Source organism: Falco naumanni, chromosome 7 (genome assembly GCF_017639655.2).
Source record: "Falco naumanni isolate bFalNau1 chromosome 7, bFalNau1.pat, whole genome shotgun sequence".
Taxonomy (NCBI): domain Eukaryota; kingdom Metazoa; phylum Chordata; class Aves; order Falconiformes; family Falconidae; genus Falco; species Falco naumanni.
This window is the reverse complement of record NC_054060.1, coordinates 40662662-40684948: the sequence shown is the minus strand read 5'-3', so window position 1 is coordinate 40684948 and position 22287 is coordinate 40662662. Positions and strand designations below refer to the sequence as shown.

Below are 22287 nucleotides of genomic sequence, written 5' to 3'. Positions count from 1 at the left end.
ATTTCAGATTCTTGTATCCTCCTGTGAGTGTCTAAAATCCTTACATTTCTTTTATATTAAGATACTTCTCCTCATCCCTTCCTCTCTTTTTCTTACAGTAAAATGCACAGAGAACTTTTATCTGCTTTCCTCTGAGCTGAGCACTTTGATTTCATTTTTTATACTACTGACAGCTGTGCGTGACACTCAGTGGTTTCAGAGTGCATGGAAAATGAGGACTCCATCCCACAGATTATCTGTGACACTCTCAAAAATTAAAGTAAATACTGTTTTGCTTCGCTATTTCAAACAAAAGAAGAAATAGCAGCTGGTTTTGGCCAGTTGCAACAGAAGAGGTTTTGTACAATGTGATGGAATTTAACTGCAAATGTTTCAGGCTGTGGTATGAAAGGGACAGGGGAAATGGAGCCTGCCACCTTCCCTTGAGAAGCTTGCACAGCCTTGTGCGTGTGTGCACACATATGTGCCCCCAAAAGAGCTTCCCATAGCAACAGTGCAAATTGGAGATATAAACTAGGAACTTGACTGCATCCAAAGTCAGCACGTGGGCTCTCCAAGGAGGGTCCTATCAGCCAAGTCCTCCCCCCCCAAAAAAAAAACATTAAAAAATCAGGTAGTCTGTCATTCTGCAGATCATAGTCTAGACCCAGCTGCTCTCATTTGGTACCTTTCCACTGAATGTATGGCCAGCACTATGGGAATACACCTCTTTTGAGGGCCCTGGGCTCTCAGGCAGGTGGCCCAGGCCAGCAGACCTTATGAACTTCTCTGCTTGTGAAACTGCCCAGCTCTTCTCACTGCTGCCTGAGTGCCCAGGCTCCTCACAGGTAAGATGCTAACACAGATAGGTTTAAAAATAGAAGTGATCCTTTTTCTGCCAGCTGCTGCAACTTCTACCTGCTCTCCTCTGAGCAGAGTGAGCAGCACGACATGCACGCCTGAGCGTGATTTTTGTTAGAAATTTGTTAGGTGCCAGTAGAAATGTTCTGGCTTTCGTTTCTCTCCAGCATCAGTAGATTTGCACAAATGCAAGCAAGAACCGCCTGTGCCCTAATACAACTAGTGTCAATTTCTACTGAACCCAAGTTTTGCCCCAAGTACAGGCAATGTCCAGAGCAATGTGACATCCAGCTCCAGATACTGATAGCATGAAACCGTGGTCACAGTAGCATCTGCTACCTTGGATTACCAGCTTGCTCCAGCTTAGCTCTCCAGGATGTTGACTTCTGTTTTCAGAGGCTGGGAAGAAAGTGGCTCCAAAGAAAATGCTTACATATCTCCTCCTGCTTAACATGGGTCTCCTTCTCTCGACCCTGTTTTCTGTCATAAGAAATCAAACCCCTGTTTGCTGTCCTGGAGGAACTGCCCAGCAATGCCTGTATTGGCCATTCCCATCTGCATGACCCCTGCCAACTCACAGGGTAACGCACTCTGCCGAGTCAGGGGGGCAGGGGACAGGGCTGCCAAACACACCATGAAATACTGTGGCACTGAGCCAGTTCTTTCGGATTTCTGCATTTAGCTCTTCCCACAGTAAAACTGAGGTGGATGACTAGTGGTTAAAATACCATAAAAATAACTCGGACAAGGCAAGGTTTGTATCAAGAACAAATTTGAACCGTTCATCACTGTTAAAAAGGGCGCTGTGTACAAGAGCAGGAGCAGCTTTTCTCAGAATTTGGCCCCAGGAAGACAAGAGTGGCTGAGCTTGCTCATCCTGGGATGAAACCTCCTGTTTTGGGACTGCTCTGAAGCCAGATACTTTGACTCACCGGCTGCCCTTCCAGCATAGCAGGCAGGCACTAGCAGAGATTAACCACATTCATGCAGAAATTGAACTTCACTCTCCAACAAACCTTTCCCTCTAGCTTTTCTCAAACTTTGCCAGGTGCCCTCTGGAGAGGACTGCATGGCTGGCAGGCAGCCGTGCTGCCCCTTGCCAGCACCCCACGGCAAGGGCTCGAAGGAAGGGCCGGGACCGTCCAAGGCAGCTGGAGACAGCCCAGGAGGGGAAGACACGGTGTGTGGGTGCCGGGTGACATTGGGCATGGTCAGAAGCAGATTTCTGTTGGCCTCAGCCTTGCAGTAGAACGTTGTTGAGATGATTTTGGAGGGAAAATGGAGCCATTAGAAAACTGCTGGCTGTAAGGATCCTGCGGGCACGGGTTAGTTCTGCCAAACATCTGGCGGAGACCAGCCTGGCAGGTTCCCTGCCAGCCTGCTTGCCGGCAGCAAGTGGGGCTGGGGCCAGCTGCTGTCAGCCTCCGGCTCCTCTGTGGGGGACGGGCATCCCCCTGCACCGGGAGCACTCTTCTCCCAGCTAGCTGCCAAAAGACAGCTAGAGAGCCAAACACGGTGAGACAGCGACAATATGGAAGTAGATCAGTTTGGAATCTCTTACCACGAGCAGTGTGACTCCTGATTGAAAATGTAATTAAGAAGTATCTCTAGACATGATTTTTAGCAGAAGGCATTTTGTTTTTCTGCTCAGCTCTGAGGAAACAGGCTGAAGCGTGGGCAGCAGATCCCCAGTGTGGCTGTGCCCCTCCAGGCTGACGGCTGTGCCCAGGCTGGAGCCTGACTGCATGGGATGCTGCCCTGCTGCCTCCTCTCCCCTTGGGAAACCCAGTGGTGCTTCGGGGCATGTAGCTGAGGCCCAAATTTCATCAGACCCATAGGAAGTACTGCAGAGCCTTATTTATCTCATTTGTCCAGTTTGGCTCCTGGAGGTCTCACCCCACCTCAGCCGTCCAGGGTGGATGGAGGTGGCACCAGCATCCACTGGCAGCAGCTGGATGCAGCTCTCATGCCCACTGGGGCAGGTGGTTGTGCCCAAGACTGTACCTTTGCTCCAGTCCCAAGTCCTGCCTCTTGTGAGTCTACTGCAAGTCAGATACCCACAGCTGGTCATGGAAAGCATCAAGCCTCCCCCGTTCCTCTCCTCTTCTGTGAGCCAAAGTGTGAAATCACCATTGCACTGTAAAATCAATGAAATCCAAGGGGAGTTTTGGCAGCGATTTCCCAGGGACAGAAGGATTTGACCCCGGTTCCCCTAGTGACTGAAGGACACCGGCGACCCAGCCAGAGGCAGAAGAGGGATCTCAGCTCCATCCAGAGTCTCCACAAAAGGCCCGGTGTGGCATTAAGCCGTTACCTCTGTGTCACCCTCCCGCTGGGCCAGCCCTGCACTTGACACTGTGCGTAGCCCCCTCCTTCCTGCCCGCTCCCGCTCACACTCCCACTCCCCGCTGGGTCCCTTCTCTTCCCCCAGCACAGCATTTCCATCTGCAGCTTGCCCCACTTCCCTCTTCTCTTTGTTACAAGAAAGCTGTCACTTCATTTGTCATTTACCCATTTTATTTTCCATACATAAATGTTATTTTTCTTTTTCTTTTCTTTTCTTTTTTTTTTTTTTTAACTTCACTGCTGCATCTTTTCTTTATTTCCATTTCCCCAGTCTTGCCTTGGACAGTTTGGGTTCTGAATTATTTTTGTTTTCCTTTGAATTTGATTTTACTTTTCTGGGGCCAAATTGCCACCCTCTCTAAATCAGGCAATACTGCCAAAGGGGTCACCTTTCTCATTGTCTTCCCTGTTTTTGAAGGGTAATGACAGAGCTGAGACAGAGAGAAGCCTAAACTGCTTTTACTTACTAACCTCTTGCCTAGTGTCTGCATTCACGAAGACAAGCCTAACACTACAAATGTTACTGATCATGAGTGTCATGGTGTATATATATATATATATATATATATATATATAAAGGCATGTAAAAAAAAAACCTATTGCATACTTGCACCAGTAAAAGCATATTTCTGCCAATATATACTAGTTCTCCACGGGAAAAATAAATAAATAATATTGTTAAAAGATGCAGTTTTGCTGGTGTAAACCACGTCATGTCACTGAATGTTTTGCCAGTGTTGTGTAACTCCAGTCAAAAAGCTACACTCAGCATTATGGGCACTCTGTGAAGTATTTTTTCTGCTATAGATGTGAAGGCATGAGCAAAAAAGTAATACAATCTGCAGCTACTTCATCCTTAATAGGCTGTGATGGCCATGTTGGAAAGCAGTAATGTAGCAGTATTAGCAGTATTACACTACATTCAGCCCCCAAGCAAGCACTCTTGGCTTGCATTGCACAACTGAAGAGCTGCGAATCCTTCTGTAGAGGCTGGAAGCTGGACTGTTAATACTCAGCTGAACCTGCTGCTCCCCAGCCCCTTCTCAGTTTATGCCCCACAGCACCCGTCTGAGTTACGTGAGATAAGTGCATGTGCAACCCTTTGAAGAGAAGGGAAAAGAAAGTGGTTGCGTGTGTCTTCCTCACTTCTGCCCTGGCTTGGAAGGATGGTATTTCAGGGGCTGATGCATTGGGAGGAAAAGTTGATGCTGTTGCTTACAAGTGCCAGGGGCTGTGGGCAAAAGGCTTGGTGCAGCATCTCTCATTGATTTCAGACTGGCGGCAAGGTAAATTGCTCCTTTGGGGTGTTGCTCCTCTTGACTTCTTTCCACCCCTCTCTGCTCTGACACAGCCCCCTAATTACTGTGTGGAAGTAAACATTTTCCTCCTTCGGCCATAACTTTTGGTCAGATGTCTACAGAAAACAATTTTTAGAAGTTTGCACCATTTCCCTCTTCTGCATGGTATCAATTTATGAAGAAACACAGGACCTAAGGCAGAATGTAAAACCCTTCAAATGGGTACCGACATGACACACAGTGTAAACACTAACCCTGCCAGCCACCGTGGCCTGAACTCATTCCTGCTGTGCCTTTGGTGACATCCTTGGAATTACTCAGGGAGGAAATCTGATGCTTACAGCCACATAATCAATTGGCTGTTCATGAGGATGTGTTACTGATTACAATTACTGAATGTTAACAGCACTACAGAAATATTGAGAGCACCATATAAGTAAAAATATTTTTGTAGCAGCTAAGGTCATAAATGAATGTACTAATTTCAATTTAAAAGCAGAAGCCAAGGGTCTGTAAGTTTGCCAAGGGCCCTCGTGTGTTCTAACACACATCAGGTCAGGGCTGCTGGCACTTGGAAAATAACAGATGAAGAAGAAAGGTAATTGCTGGTCCTGACCTGTCAGAGCTGCTCCTTTGTGCTCCAAGTCCAACTTCCCCTTACACTTCCAAGTTATCTACAGCAAAATTTCTTCCAAGCTAAACAAAATCAGAGGCTTTTAGGAACTTAGAAATGTCTGCTTAATTTCAGTGCCGATAAGCCTCTGCTCCAACTCATTCTTAATGTATCAAAATGGAATGTTTAAAATATATTTATCTAGTTGCTATGGCTTTGCCTGGTGCATCAGACACTTTATCCATCAAATATGACAATTGAATAATATTTTTATTTTTAGATATAGATCACAGATCCTTCTCATCATACTGTTCCCTTCCCCCCTTTCCTGAGTTTTGAACTCACTGGAAAATCTGTTCCATAATACGGTGGGTAAATGAATTACAGTCACAGATGGCCTCTGGAGATTTCATACATGCTGCAATTCATTTGTTCAGGAATGAGGAAAAAAAAAAGAGAAAAGAGAGCTTTGTCTTGTGAGGGCATTATCAGAGACAGCAGATCAGACACTGTAATGCTGCCTTGCACTCTGGATTCGACCCATTTCCTAAGCTTTTATGACTCGGCATTTACTATTCCTGGATTAGAATTTTTTTAAGTGGAACGTCAAAATCCACAATGAAAATGATTGAATGCAAGGAACTGCAGCGGTTACAAGTTAGAATTTATTTTTACGATCCTAAGTGAAACTATTGTGTGCTATTGTGTATGAGAGATGCTCAAGAATGGCAATCATCCACTCTGGCAACAGTATTTCATCTGTAATTAGCAAAAACAACTTCATTCACAGATGGCTGTTGTGAATTAGTTAAACCTTGCAGCAAGCTTTGAGGTCCTTGGGAAGAAAATGCTGGGGAAAAAAGAAATATAATATAGAAAGCAGTATATAATTTTACTGCTTGGGTGTCTTGTTCAGCATTAAGTCATAAAGCCTATTTGCAGGCAAGCCTTGGGGTCAGTCCCCAAGACTCACTTTCGCCTCTGGGTTGAGGCCAGCGATTACGGGAGGAAGGGATGGGATGGTTGATGCATCAGCTGTTGGGGAGAAATTAATCCTGCAATAACTGCAGAGAACTTGTCTCAAGAGTGAATCGGACAACCTTTTTTCTGTTTGTCCAATGATATAAAAAAAATATTGCTGCATGGTCAAACATAGGATGGTGCTTTAACTGTCCGCACTGACACACTGTCGCCTCATTGCAGGGTGAAGCTGCAACAGGCTGGAAAAGTGTCTCTTTACCTTTTCTCAATATTTAGCCCTTTCTGGGTGACGTTTCACACCGTTCATCCCACCCTGCGATGAAACCTCACAGCTAACGCAGCCCAGTGGGTGCCCTAATGAAGATGCCTGTCCAAATGCCAGATTAACCAGCTGAAGCTTAAGCGGACGAGTACAGGCTGAGACCCGGCCCGCTGGAACGCCTTCACTCATCCTCCTCAGAAGGAGTTTAGGGAACCAGGAGGTTAAAATGCCGGCAGAATCCTCCCGGGGCTGGTGCTCCCCTCCCTGTGAAGCAGCGGTGATTGCACAGACTCGGTGCTCTGCGGTGTAATGGATGGCTCTTGCTGCAGTGCTTGGGGACCCTCTGGCAGGGCACTGTGAAAGGGCAAAGGGGTACTAATAGCTGCTGTGTTTTCCAGCAGCCCCAGCCAGAGATAGTTCTGCACATAGCTGACAAGCAGTCAGCGTCTGCTCCCTGTCTCTGTTTGCACTTCATCGAGTTATCTCCTCACAAGCAAAGAAATCCCAGCTGATTGAACAGCACATTCATCATCTGGATTTCCCCTGTATCTTTTCCTGTATCAACGGTGCCATAAAAAGCCCACCAGAAAAGTAGACAGTGATCTGGCCTATCTTCCATTAAAAGCTTTTGCAGAGCTGCAGTAAGATTTCTAAAGCAAAAAAAAAAAAAAAAAAAAAAAAAATCAAAACTAACACAACACTTTTTTTTCCCCTCACCAAAACATCAATCAAGGAACATTAAACAAAAAGATTAGTTCTGCTTTTATTTGTTTGTGAAACAAAAAGCATGAAATATTTAGCAGCATTGTAATGCAAACCAGATGGGAATAATGCCGGCTTTCAAGGCCGCTGGTAACCACCTCCCTTCCATGCTGCTGCAGCAGCGGGACGAGGCAGGCAGCCCATTAGGACAATTTATGAACTGGACTTCCACAGAGGGAGTTCTAGCAAGAGGTCCACGGCTCGTACAGAGCAACCCTGATAACATCTGTTAGGGTTATTCATTGAAGAGGATTATATTACAATCCCTCTTAATACCACGAGTGCTACGGTAAAACCGGATGAGCCTTCAGTTTCATTTGCTCCAGCAATATGTGTTTATCAGAGGGGTTTTCTGCAGTTGGAAACCAAGGCTGCATTCATAGTATGTCACAGAATGAAATTTAGAAAGCTTGAAATATTAACCTAGAAGAAAACCTCAGTCCCTGCTTTTGATTTCTCATGGCTGTAGCGCTCAGCTTCTACATGCAGCATTAACACACCTTCAGCTTTTTTCCAGAGAAAGCCACTCCCCATTAACTCTCCAGGGCTGAGACTGATTTTTTTTATAAAGTTCTCACTTGCTAACCTTACTCCATACTTTATTTAAACTTTGCTAATGACCTGTTTTTTCCCCCCTTAATTTACCTAAGCGTATAATGAACACTCACATCCAAAATGACCTCGTTATACTGGCAAGGACTTTTGTGTGGATACAATTTAGTGCACAGGCATAAGGCAGAGGAGAACTCCCTAAATGAAGAAGTTGCAGGCATTCTGTAAAATCCCTGTTGACTACAAGCCAGATTCTTACTGCTGTACATTGTCTTAGTTCCAACAGCTTCAATGAAGCTACACTGATTTACTCCGCTTAAGGGTCTTACCCTATTATTTTTATTTATTGAACTTGCCACCTTTTGCAGCTACAACCTAAACAGAGACTTCCATCCTCGAGCTTAGTTGCTGTCTAAAACAGGTGTTTCTCCAGTAATATATGACTTAAGAGATTTATAACTACCCAGAGTATTTCATTGTCCTCTAAAAGTGTTTATAATCATTCTTGTTGACTGTCTTAACTCCCACCGATCAGCTGTAGGGTTTTTTGCAGCCTGAACATGGCCAACAAAATACTCAACCACCGTACAAGTGTGAGCTGTTTTATCTGTTCTAAGGCACTTTTCCTCCCTGCTGGACACCAGTCTTTCCTGGTCTATGTACAGTAAAATCACGTCCCAACTGTCTTTGCTGTTCCAGAAGAACATGATGTACGCAAAGAAGCCTACTCTCTGCCTCCACAAAAAATAAACCGCAAGATGAAAAAAATGCAATGCAAAGAAAAAAACAAAAGTAAGAACAGAATATTTTTGTGTGCTGACTGTAGCCCTTATGGGAATATAACTGTCCCACTGTGATAGTCTGCTTTTCCTAGCCCTGGACTTGTTTTACCCAGTTCTCTTCCGGGCGGGAGTCGAGCTGCTACTCTGATCTTGACACAGCTATGATCAGCTGAAGTATTTGCATTTGTAGTTCTGAGGGCTTAATAGAAGACAGCTCATAGGAAGGCACAGGCCCACATGGTCCAAATACCCGAGAGAAGTCAAAGGTAAAGCTCAGTGTGTTCATAAAAGCAACAGGCAACCTAGCCCACAGGTTCATCTAAAATTTGTAGTGGTTTTCCACTCTTCCAGCAGTAACTGCCCATGGAGCCCTTTGATGTCAGAGATCCTGGCAGACTCTCTCATAAAGATTCAGGAAAGAAACTAGCAATTACCTGGGTGCTACTGAGTGTTGTGCATCCACACATACATGCTGCAGTGATTAGTCTTCAGAGAAATCAGCAGTGGTTAAAATAATACACTGCTTGCTCGCTACGTGTGATTGGCATTAACTTCAAATCTGAGGTTCTCAAAAAATTCCCCTTTGTCTTAGCAGGTTTTGGGATTTTGAGGGGAACCACACAGAGAGTGTCACAGGCCAATGCCGTAAGAAATCATACTGAATCGTAATATGATTTAGCTAATTCACATTTCCTTTGCATCCAGTAGAATTCTATTAGAACAACTACACAGTCTTAAAGAAAAGCTGACACTTTCTATCAAATCTTACAGGGCTCCAGTGAAGTAGGTACATTCAGCACAACCTTCTTCCAGTGGTAAATAAGCACAGAGGCAGGTCAAATTTTATCATTGCTTCACTTCTTCTGGGTGTTTCTATGTCAGCCCAAATACTCTGATGGTAAGCAATAAGCACAGCAAAAATGTGAAACCACTCCCCAGAATAATTTAAAATTCCTTAAAAAGAAATATATGTGTTTATTTACCGCATTATGACTGCAACATCAAATGCAACTATGTTTTCATTATAAAAAATGACACATGCAATAAAATACTGTTGATATTATAATCCAATTTAACATAGTTCATTGGTAACAGTGGAGCATCACAGAACAGTCACAAGGCTAGGGCTTGACGTGATGAATCTCCAGTCTCTTTATCCTACCTGCAAACAGCATGTCCTATTTTATTTGTCATCAAGGGATAAACTTTGGGAATAATGTTACCTGACGGCAGAAGGTGCCAGCTGACCCTTAAATTCCTGATGAGTCTTGCAGGTTTTTTTTTTACTCGTGAAAGTATTACACCTCTGACAAGACTGAGGAAAAGACAGCATTTTCCAGGCAGAAAGCAGAAATCCTTCCATGTTACACCACAGCCAAGGCACAAAGCAAGGGCCTCTGCTGCACAGGTTCACAGAAGCCAAGGCTGTGTTCCTTTAACTATTGTCCTCGAGAATGAAATCAGGCCATTTTCTGCAATATTTCACTGCAGCTTTTTATTATGTTTATCTGCGCTCAGGGCTTCAATTGATTTAATCTGGCATTTCAGCTATGGAATAAATCTGGAATACACAGGAGTCCACAGCACCGAAAGAACATGAAAAGTTGCTCTGAAATAGTCAAAATATAGCCTCTTCACTACTGAAAAGTCCCCGTTCTTCATCAGAAAGGGTCTTACTCTATCACTGCTACTCACAAATCATAGGCTCTTATTTTTAGTATTTCCTGTGAAATGCACGGGAGTGCTTGTGAAATGAGGTCCTAAACAGTGTGAATAAACTCTGGAATCAGGCCCCCAAATGGCACCATTTCTAGAGTAAATTCTCCTGACTTTCAGTTGAGACTTTTTAGGAAGTGTCACATAACACTATCCAGCCCTTCGAAACAATGACCTGATTTCTTTCCGTATGTCTTGCATGGCAAAACACTAAAGATGACTTAGCTCTAACAATTTAAATAAAAAATAAAGTCAGTCTCTGTATGCAGCTGCATTTTGTACAATTTCATAGTCAGTATGCAGAAGCTTACAGGTTTCTGAGATAATTCTAACAAACAGGATATATATGAAAACAAAGAGCTTCAAAACTACATGGAAATCTGTAGAATAAAATACGTATCTATATATCATTTCCCAACAAAAGCAATTGGCAGTTTAGAAAAATATGATTGCTACAGTCTTTCTGAATCAATAATTGTAAAAAGAAAGGATTTAAAAAATAAGTTCAGCTTTTCAAAAAGCCGTATCTTTAATAAGAAAATAGACTGGTCCGCATTTACCTGAATAAGCCAGAAAGGTTAAAGAAAGGTCCAAGCAAGACAAGGAGTCTGACTTAGACTTGATATCAGCTGTGATAACACGCAAATGTACAAAGACAGCTGCTTGGCTGCAGTTGTGTTTACCTTAGAAACGAGCCTAATTTATCACAAATGTATACAAAAATCAGAAATAACATGACAAAAATGGAACTGGTCCCTGCAAGGCAAATAATTATATTCATACAAACAAAAAGTGACATCAATCCAGTTATTTTCCTGTGACAGTTAAAAGGTATTTCGTACCCAACTGTTACATTGAACAGCACATGTATAAACACAGATTATTATTACAGACTCTGCTATCAGCTACTATACATAAACAAGAAGAGATGTTCATGCTGTAATTGCCTCTAACTTTTTTGTTCTACTCGAATATTAACATTCGCAAGAAGCTGATGTGGAGACCTGAATTTAAGCCAGGATTTCAACATGCACAATGCACAGGGTTCACGTGAAGGTTTCTGATCCTCTCCATTACTGACATTTGGAAGATGGCAAGAGCTCTAAAAATTTTAAAACCATTCACAACATGAGTTTCTCTTGTGAACAGCCTTAGGTTTCCTCTGCCCAGAGGTGGGTGATCTAACATGGGACATACTGGTGAAATTTAGATCTGTACCAGCAAACCTCCCATTTGGGAGGATTCACATTTTAGTTCCAGGTCACTTCTAAAAGAGGGTGGCAAAATACACCTCAACATTGCTGATTTTTATAATAAAAGCAGAGAATGGTTTGATTGCAGAAACTTCACGCTGTTCTTAGTAATTTTTTAAGACATCAGTTAGAACTTCTTATTAGTTCTGTTCAATGTGAGAGTAAATCCCTTGATTTTGTTGTAATTTTTGTGAAATATATGGGATATTTACTCACCCTCTATGCTCTTAGTACATTTCTTTAAACTTGCTTCTAGCTTGAAACTAAACAAAAACACAAAAACGGATGGAAGCAAGACTGATGAAGTGTTGCTGAAGGGATCCAAGATTGTTTACAATCCAGCCTTGTGAATTAAATTGGGCCTGAGACAGCCAGCTGCTTCGAGGAGTGAGGACAGGTCCCTTGCAGAAGAACTGTACAGCAGTTCTATTGCCAGTAAGCAACAACGCAGCTTCTGGGTCTCCTACCACTTTTCAATGTCAATGGAGTGTTATGTCTTACAAAAGGCAATGACAGAAAAGTGCAACGCGCCCGTTATTGCTTGTGCAATTGCTTCACAGTGGTCCAGTACACCCAAGTAAACAAATGAGAAGAAGGTATGTTGCTGGAAGGGAAGCTCTGAGGCTGGGCAAGTGGAGTGTGCCCTCCAGGAATCACCTGATAAACTCCATTAGCACAAATTAAAAGACAAAAAAATATAATGGAAAGAGTGACACTGATCAAAAGGAATACATCCCTTGAGCCAAAAATGACCATCAGGGTCTTGGAGCACGACACAGCTGTGTCTTTTGCCTTCCAGACAAGTACATGTACAAAATGGAAGTTGGCGTTTGAGGACAGTTGAGGACACAGTTTGTACATGCAGCATTCAAATACCTTCAGGAATAGCCAGTGCTCAAGCAGTGACTCCCAGGTTAAACTCTTGCAGGGTCTGATCTGGGAAGGTGATGGGAAAATCATCTTGGGTGCTTTTTGCCTTAAAGACTGAAGCCTTAACTCAAAGCTTACTAAAGCTCATTAAAACACATACCTCTATACCCTTCCAGCTTTCCTTTAAGACATGATTTATCTTAAGAGCTGCGCTTGAAAGTTACATTGAAGTGGAATGTCACCTTGCCTTAAGTAGAACAATAATTACACTCCCCATTACATACATATATATATATATACACAGACATATACATATATATGTATTTCACAGCAACGGAAAGTACTGTACAGAGGCATTCATTCATATCTGTAGTGAAACAAAGTCTGTGGTGTTCAGTGCTTATTGGACTTGACAAAAGAAATAATTTGATTTTGAAGCCAGGAGTCACTTCAGGAAAAAGAACAGCTCCTACCCCTGAATTCTAGCCGGCGGCCTCCTGGCAAAGAGCTAGCGAGGGCAGGTGGCACTGCAGCCTGCCTTCAGCTCCCAGCCTCTTGAAATGTACTCTCCCTTTTAACACACAGCTTTTGATGGAGCAAAAAGGAGCTAAAATAAATGGTTTGCTATAGGGCTTGATAAATGACTTGTGAAATCAGTCGGTTAAAAGCAACCATTTTATTTTTCTTTTTTTTTTCAAGCTCAAAAAAAAAAAAAAAAAAAAAAAAGGCCCTGGCTTATTAGGGTGTATAACAGTGACATTCAAACACTGGCGGCAGCTTAAGCACACACACCCTGGAGTGTCCAGCCCTGTGCCCAGCAGCACGTGGGATTGCTTATACAGGCAGTGACAACATGAGGGTAGTAAGAGCTGAAACTGAAACACCAGCCCTCTTTGCTGATTAAGGGGCAATTTTTTGTGTGCAGTAATTGGATTATACATCAAAACCTGCTTAGAGAGAAGGAGAGAAAAAGGTCTGGGCAGGCTATGAACAACGCTAATGGCAAAGCTTTCATTATTAATAATTGTTTAGTGACACCTTCGCACTCCCATCTGCAGATGTGAATGACCAACACAGAAGGCAGATGAGGGCAGGACATGGCTAGGAGACTTGGAAGAGACGGCTGGCAAGGACCAATGCCTCCTCAGACAGTGACGAAGGCTGTTTTGACACAAGGGGCAGCAGAAAGAGGCAGGGCATCTGCAGGAGGCACTGCAATGGGGGAAAAAAATCTTGAATTTCAATTTATTGAAACAGGACCAGAGTTTTTGCTCTATGTATGGAGGAAGACATGGCACTGGAAACAGGTAAGAGAAAGGTGACAGGAATGATCAAGGGTGTGGAAGAACTGTAACATGAAAAGAAGGAGAAAAGACTGGGATCATTTACTTTAGGAAAAAGACAAAGCCAAATGTCCTCTGCTCTGGTAAAGGAAGGAAAGACAAAGCATGATCTGTAGAGGGTAATTCTGGTCTTTCTGCTTCCTTGGATCCAACGCAGAGGTGAAAAAGAAGGAAAACCAAGCAACCCCCACCCCTCAAATAAAAGGCTTCTGATTCAAAACCAATTTAGGGGAATATCTTTTTCACACAACTCATAGGAAGGCTGTAGAACTCACTGCCATTAACAGTTCTGAAGCCTGAAAGCCACTACGAGCATTCAGTAAGGCACTGAACAAACAGGCTTGCCCCCAAAATGCAGAAGACCAAAGGCAACAACTGGCATTTACTTGCAAAGGAACAGAAAACCCTCCCACTTCAGTTCTAGAATGAATCGAATTCCTAAGGACTGAACAGAGACCTTCATGACTATCTTTCTATCTACAATAGCATTACCTGCACCTTTTCCTGCAGCATCAGCGCCTACCACCTACCACTGATCTTTCACTGAAGAGGTTTGATTTAGCAGTTTCTTCTGTATTTAACGACAAGAAAAAAACACTCCCAAGGCTCAGATCTCAGCTAGAGTGAATCACCCTGAGGGGAGCCTCCTTTCATAGTCAGGGATGTGAAAATGGACAGTGCTGACAGCCACTGTCAAAATTTTGTCTGGCAGAGCAGGACAGCAAACCCTTGCTGCTGTGCCATTAGTCCTGGGTTGCTCTCATTATGCCAAACCTACATGTTCGTCTCTTGCACTGAGATATTAGGCTGCCTTTTGAAGACCTAATGTCTTCTGCTGCTTCCACTGGGATGTTGTACCTTAATCTGTTCAGTCTGATCTCAGCCACACTTTATTAGGAGGAGGGTGGTTAGCTCACACGTACAATGAGCTAAAATCAGGCAATTGCTGGAGTAGTTTAGGTAGCAGAGGTGCCATTTAGACTACTGCTTGAATTGGTATATTCCTAACATATATTCTTTTTCTTTCCAGATCTACTGATAACTCTCTGGTACACACACATGTATTTTATATCAACTATATGACAGATTATTCCATCCTGCCTTTTTTTTTCTTTTTTTTTTCAAAATGCTACATTCAAGAATCTTTGGTTTGCTTTGTTTTACCATTGAACAAGCGCGAAATGAAGCCACAATTCTTAAACATACCAGCGCAAGTCAAAAAGCCTTGTGACTAGAACATGTGACACAGTCACCCAACACCTATGACTAATACATTTATAATCCAGTATAATCAATAGATAATTATGTTTAAATATGGCAAAAATAATAAGATTGGTTTGTGAATTAATCATGATGTCTGTACCAACAATATCATCTTTGGTATTTTAGTAAAGTGGTTTCTGAGACCTGCCGATGGCTGACAAAGAGATTAATGCAATAAAATTGTAATGGCTCAGAGCAGGTCAGTGATCTGAGAACTACTAATAATATCCTCGGCAGCCCCCACCGATGCTGGAAAAAGCTGATATAGTTCACTGGGCAAACGTGTTTTCAGCTGCAGACTAGTAACTGACATTGTCCAGCAGATAGTGAAGTCTCTGAAAGCAGTCCTCACGTACCCAGCTGGGCACATAACCTGTGGACATGATCTGAAAGACACCTATGATGCCTGGCAATGACATGTTTATTGGGGTATTTATACCAGCATTTCTTGAAAGGCAAAACTAGTGCTCCAGTTTATTTCAGTCTGTAATCTTCAGTTATTCCAAAAGGGTTTGTTTGCTCTGGGAATCTCTGCCACACAGTGGTTTTAGCTTTTCTGGAGGAAAGAAGACAATGTTCTTATCCACACAAGCTAAAAGAATCCCTGTATATGAACTCATTCTTCAAATCTCAGTGCTAAGGATATGTGCATGCACACACAACAAAGTAAAACATTTCCTGTTTAATACTGAAGGGGACATCAGATGGAGAAAACTCCTGAGGTCCTAGAACAACTAAAGAGAACACCGGTTTTTTTTTCTCTCGTGCAAACATTATGATCTGCGTATCTAGTGATGGCCATTTCTGGAGACATTTCTTCTCTCTGAGATCTTCAACCATCCCAACAAAAAAGATTAAGGAGAAGTGCAAAGCCATTTTATAAGCTCTCAAAATCATAAGTTAGTTAGGCTAGTAGCTTTCTTTTCGGTCCCAAATGTTTGAGTTTACTAAGTATCTCAGTCAGGGCAAATAAGCTAGTACTTGGTAGAAATCATGGATGTTCTGGAGATTCTATGCTAACGGGAATACAACATTTTTCATGTGTGTGCACAGAACTGAACATGTTTTTCATACAGAGATTTCTGGAGAGGGCATATATCAATAATATTTAATACAGTCTAAAGTGCTAGCTGGAAGCAGAGAAAGGACTATTAATAGACATGTGGCACAATGGCAGTTTGCTACCTTGCTGTATTGCAGTCATGGAAAATTCTGTTGAAATCATCTGGCTACAAAATCAATTGCAATCTATAAATTAGGCTTGTTTTCACTCCAAAGGCTGGGTTTGAAGCATGCCTTTGGGGCTGTGAAGAATTCTTATTTTAATGTATGGGCACTGGAGCGCAGGATTTTACCTTCAGTGCTGAAGGGTCATTAATGTGGTCATCAAATACTGGGTCCAACAGTGCAGGCAAAAGTGCTTAGAGAGATGTGCAAGAGCTCTGCTCTGTGAACAGGCTGGGTATCTGCATGCAATATAGGCACAGGGCCTGAGCCAAACGCGCAAACAATTTACAAGTTCAAACACATTCAATCGATTTTAGAGGGTTTTAGCATCCTTTGATGGTGGTTAGGTCTGGATTGAAGTACTGCAAGCCCTCAGTTGTGGATGCTTACCTGTTTTGTGCATCCTAGGTGTTTGTCAAGGGATGTCTTAAGGCAGTGGCCCCAGTTTGAAGCTGAGCTATAGCACATCTCAGTTATACTTGGGTGTCAGAGATTATGAGCTGGGGATTTTATAGGCATAAAAGTGAGGGCGTAACCCCCAAATCATATGTGAGCAAAGACTCAGGCATGAAGAACAATGCTCAAAATTTTAAGGACTGATTTGGAAACTGTATGATTTAGTTTGTGTTTTGAGGAATCTGAGTTTTGTTCAGTTTCCTGGAAGTTGAACTGGGCAGTTTGTTTTCATTATTCCAGTTATTGGCTTGATTACTAATATTTACACACACTTCCAGGATTCAGTATCACAAACTTTTCAGAAAAAAACTAAGAAAATAAAAAAGAAAGTAAATTATGGATTTACTTTTCAAGCTTATTTTTGGTTGAAGTATTGTTTTTTTTAGTTCGTTCTTTCTTAGAAAAATCTCACATCTGTATTGGACAGGTGAGACAATTGTTTTAAGTGAGACAAACACCCAAGTCCTGTGCTTTGGACAGTTTCCACTGCAAAGAAGTAGAGATTCATCACTTATGTGAGATATTTAGATTACTGAAGGTAATGAGAATGGATTTGCTGAGATTTAAAGCCAGAAAGTCCAAGATTAAAGATACAAGATTTACAGAATAAAAGGATTGCAAACCCAGCAGCAAAAGTGTGTTTCTAATTTAGTTTCTTTTGTTTTTTTTTAATACCTGGCACACCACTGAAACATCAAGGTGACGATGCATTTGCTCTGTTATGGTCCTCTGTGTAGAAATTTTTTTCCCCCAGTTGCACACTCCTGTAGGGTCAAATGCATTTGTGAACCCATAAAAATCATCCAGATTAGAAAGGTTGGGTAGAAAGAAATCTGTTGTGAGATTTTGTGCTTTCATAGAAAATACTTGCCTATCTTCCTACTGATTTTCATTTGCACTTATATTATTCCTCATTATTTTTACTTTCTCACTGGCATTTTACTTTCATTACCTGGAACAGCTCAACAAAACCTAGAGAAGTGCAATATAGCTATGTCACAGAAAAGTATGTGCACAAGTACACATACCCACAATCACATACAGCAGGTTGTGTTATTGCCCCTCTTCCCCCACACTTCTTTTCTGCCAGAGCATTTAATTTGAAATGGAGATGTGTGTGATGATTAGCTCCTTGCTGTGCAGCCACAGGGGTTTCTTCCCTCAGTTTCTTCCCTCAGGGCTGGCAGCAGTTTTTAGAAGAACATTGTGGGAACACGCATGGCTGTTGCACAGCGAACCAGAAGAGAGAAAGAGGTATGTTCTCTGCTGCCAGAAAGAACCGTTGCAAAGAAGGAATTAATTTGCCTCATTCTCTGAGGAATTGTAACTCCTCTCTATCTGGCTCCTTCATAAAAGAAATCATAGGCCTTCTCTGGCTTCCCATTTAGATGTCTTATCGCTTCAGCATACATTCTCTCTCCTCACCTTTCTGCTTTCAGCCCACCTCTGCCTGCTCTCTAGAGCTCTTCTACTGCCTCCTGACAGTCAGGTTTTAATCTGCATCACTTCAGCTCCTCATCAAGCTCCCCTGGCACTATGCCTGAATACCTTCACCGTCCCTGCTCCCTCTCCTCTCATTTCCACTCTCCTGCTCACTTTTAGTAGCGTTTTGGCATTTTTATCCAGCTCTAGCAAACCCAGTGTAGTCGGAAGCATTTTTAGGAACACAGTGACAGAGTCCTGGCAATGGAACAGTCTTCTCAGAACGCTGGTAGAGTCCCTGTTATTTGCCCCACTTTAAACTTCACTGAAGAAAAGCTGTTTAATATGCAACAGTACCCACACTGTAGCAGGGAGAGGGAACCAAAAAGATTCAGAGATTTGTCCTCCATAGAACCTAAATTCTTGTCCTCTGTGTTCATCAAGACTCTGTTCATCGTTACTCTTTTTCTTAGGCTTTATAAATGGTTGGACACCTCTCTTCTGTATCTTTAGCTAGTCCTCTCTCAGATCTGCCTGTTCTCCCCTATTCTGTGCCTATATCAGCTCCTTGCTGATATGCCTTCCTATTCTACCCAAGTTTGCTGCTTTAGCACAACTTCCATGCTTTTGTTAAAGAAGAATGACTTCCTCCTTCAGTCTCTCAGCTACTACTGAGATTTGCCTGCACAACAGATTTAATATTATTTTGGAACTTAATTGGAAAACATCACTGAATACACCATACTGATACCAAGATGACAAGTTCCTCCTGCACTACAGCCAGGATGGGCAAAGTAACTGTTTCTTCTTTTTTCATGATTACTACTGTGTCTGAAAACATGAGACAGTAAGGGATAGCTCTCAGAAATAGCACAAAATTTTAGAACTTACCTTTTTTCTCAGAAGTAAATTAGGTAAATAACTACTAAGAATGGTTTCATCACATTAAAGTGAGAATTGCTTTTGCATTAAAAGGTAATGTTAAAATTTACATTCAAAAATTTGATAAATCAGGCATAAGGTTAGGTAAATAAATGGCAAGTTGTCATCAACTTGAGTTTAGACTACACAGGAATCTATGTTTGACTGACTTTGATACCATCAGTTTAACAAACCATTAATATAAAAACATCCTAGGAAGGAATCTTTTTCCCAGGTAGAATTATTAAAGTACTTCTAGTTTTTGCTTTGCTGACACTGAGCCAGGCTGCATCCCACTGTTCAGGCTTTATGATCCGTTACCAAATGCCTCTCTATAAAGTAAAAAAACCCAACAAACCAAACCACAAAACCCCACAAACAAAAACCACCCGACTGCTTTTTATAGACAAGATCACTGATACAAGGTTTTGTTCAGTGTTCACAAATCTGTTCAGAAATTTATGACCCGTTCTCCTGCTATAGAGATGCTAAAATATTATTATTATTTTCCCAGCTTTCTTCGTACTGTATTCTACCTCTCCTGTTTCAGGTGGGCTGGAGAACAGAGTAATTGGAAAAGAAATCTGGTAAGCAATGAGAAAGCCCACCCCACTCCTACTGAAGTCAGTAGAAACATTTCCATCACCTTCTGCAATACCTGCATCCAGACACTGAAAAACCAGACCAAGATTTCAAATTGAACAGTTGCAATTTTCCTTGGGCTGAATGTCAACCATGTATTCAAACGTGATTCTACTCTGCCTGCTCTCCAGTTGGCACTCTGGTGCATGCTTACATCTTCTCATACTTGCTCTGACTTTAGTTGTAAACAACAAGAATCTGATGTTAAAAATCACCCCCAAAAAAACCCATAACAAAACCACCATTCAGTATTCCTTGCTGAAAGATGGCAGAAACAGAAACATTGAAGGATTATCCTTGAACAGTGGATGAGTGGATGTTAGTTTGACCACAGATATGCATATTATATATATATATATATGTACATACATACATAATCTCTATATACACATTATAAATATAGTAATAAAATATCGTAAAAAATATTAATTTTGCCTAAATACCTGATTAAAGTGGATTAATCTTATGTTGCATTTATGTGACATATCCAGTTGATACGACGGCCTTGTTAGACACCTAAAATCAACACACCTCGCAATTGTTAAAGTCAAAGAATCTGTACTTCTGAATGCAACCTTGTGTCACACCAAGAATTTAGGTTGGAGGGGGGCCCTTGTGACTCAGCATTAGGTTGAAGGACCAAGCAAAATTGTTGGCCCGTGCGCAGCTGTGGGTGTCCTCTGCTGGGGGTAGGAGGAAGGCCAGGAGCAGGAGGAGCAAGAGGAGTAGTTGCAGTGGTAGTGCTGCCCAGCACACTCGACGCAGGAATGAGCACACACCTCCAGAGCGCTTCTGAAAGACACAAACCGAAGGGCAACTCAGAAAAACAAAGACCTTGGAGGTGCATCTCAAATACATTGAACTGCCAGGCAGAGGGGCAGAGCAACACATGTTGCCCTTGCCCTAGGATCCAGCCTGGATGCTTGGCACACTGCAGCTGACTGAAACTGGTGCCTTATCAACGTCTTCTAGGAGAATATTTCACTCTCTTCAATAACTCGTTGCTGAAACTGTTGTCTTCTAGAAGGAAAACATTGCTGACTTTCTAGCATTCTCACTGACACAGTTGTGAGAATGACTGCCAGCCTTCCTAGCAGCACCTACCACTCTTGCTTTAAAGCTGCCAATTCTTTAGCACTGGTTTTGAAAGCTACTTCAGCCTGAAACTATTCTTTCATTGCCAGACCTGCTGCAACACTTGTCTTCCCAGTTATCTCCTTCTGCCTACGAACTGGTGGGAAATAGTGAGCTTTTCCAGTTGTGCCTCATCTCTGTTCCTGCCATAGCCCAGGCAGCAGGTGTCTCATGGTCGTTCAGGTTTGCCATTGGCTTCCTATGATGACGACACTGCCAGCCGCTCATGTTGTTCCTACCCCAATTCTTTTACCGATTCAGCATTTGATTCAGAGAAGGTCACTGACTCTGCCCTGATCTCTAAAGCAAAGACTATTAATGCAACTTTAAGAAATGGGATGAGATTGAAATGTTATTTGTTAAGTGCCTTGGGTTTAGGACTACTGGAAGGAGCTATAAAATACTATTGCTTTTCAAAGCTCATCCACCAGAACAAAATAATGCAAAATGGCTTTATTAACAAGCTGTCATTTGCTCTCATTGGAGCCTTCTGCAAGAGTTAAGATACTCAGGCTAACCACAGCAGATCCTAGTGTTGTCGATTTGTTAAAGAGTTGAGATCAATTGATTTTATTGGTTTGATTATCTGATTTTATAGAGTTATTTTATAGAATAGAAATATAGGAAGATGATTATTTAGTAAAAGTAGTTGTGAGACCCTTTATACATTTTGTACTAAGGCCAGAAGAATGGGTTGGAATCATTGTTGAAGCTTAAGTAATAATTTAGGGTTTGAAAGGTTTCCTTGTATCTAACTAGTCTTCTGTATAAAGAAAGTATATTGAGATGTCAGAATGTAGGATTAATGGGAACTGGGGAGAGTCGACTGGAACAGCTTGTAGTTACCTGCCAAGAAACTGTGAACTTTAGTAAAAGGTAATTCCGGCAGGGGGAGATCGCGACCACCGACTCATATACCACCTACCCAAATGGTACCCCAGACCCATTTCTGGACCTTTCTAAGCTTTATTGCGCAGAATCGGATATGGGAGGAGAATATGTTAATGATTTCTGGGAAATGTTATGATTATGCATGAATAATTAATGAATATGTATGAATAAGCTCTATATATGGAATCTGCTTTTGGGACCTGGCGTGCGTTGATCGCGAGAGGACTCGCTCACGCACCCGGCCGTTAATAAAGAAGTGTCTGCTTATCTACATCACATTGGTGTCGATAAGTTCTTCATTCCGAGATTTCGGTAACAGTTTTGGCGACCCAGGTGGGACCTCGCTGAAGGAGACCGGAGGAGTCGGGGACCTGATCGGTTCCAGCCGGCACCGAGGATTTCTCGGGGATACCCATCGATCCCCGATCCGTAAGGCTCTTCGCGACGTTCCCTGGATATTTGGTAAGACACTTCTTTTTTTTAATTGTAGTAAGTGGGTGAGAGTCCCACTAAAGTAAGTAAGTAAGTGCACTAGAGAAAGTGGGGGGGAGTCCCACTATAATAAGTGTATGGTAAGGAGTGGGTTAGAGTCCCACCAGTGGGTTGGAGTCCCACTGAGTAAGTCTACCTGTCAGTCGCAGTGAAAGACCTGCGCAGGGTAGGACTAGGAGTCTGCCTGTCAGACGCGGCGAAAGCTGCGCAGGGTTGGACTA

At 42.4% G+C, this 22287-nt stretch overlaps 1 protein-coding gene across 6 annotated transcripts in view; it reads right to left on the bottom strand.

The window, feature by feature from the left end:
• Positions 1 to 9391: 9391 nt before the first annotated feature.
• SYNE3 (spectrin repeat containing nuclear envelope family member 3) overlaps positions 9392 to 22287 on the bottom strand; it is an 86398-nt gene continuing 73502 nt past the window's right edge. For all 6 annotated transcript variants that reach the window (XM_040602381.1, XM_040602380.1, XM_040602384.1 and 3 more), the window contains one exon: positions 9392 to 20341. In XM_040602381.1, the coding sequence (XP_040458315.1) occupies positions 20144 to 20341 (198 nt within the window). In that variant the 3' untranslated portion in view covers positions 9392 to 20143. The remainder of the gene's footprint in view (positions 20342 to 22287) is intronic.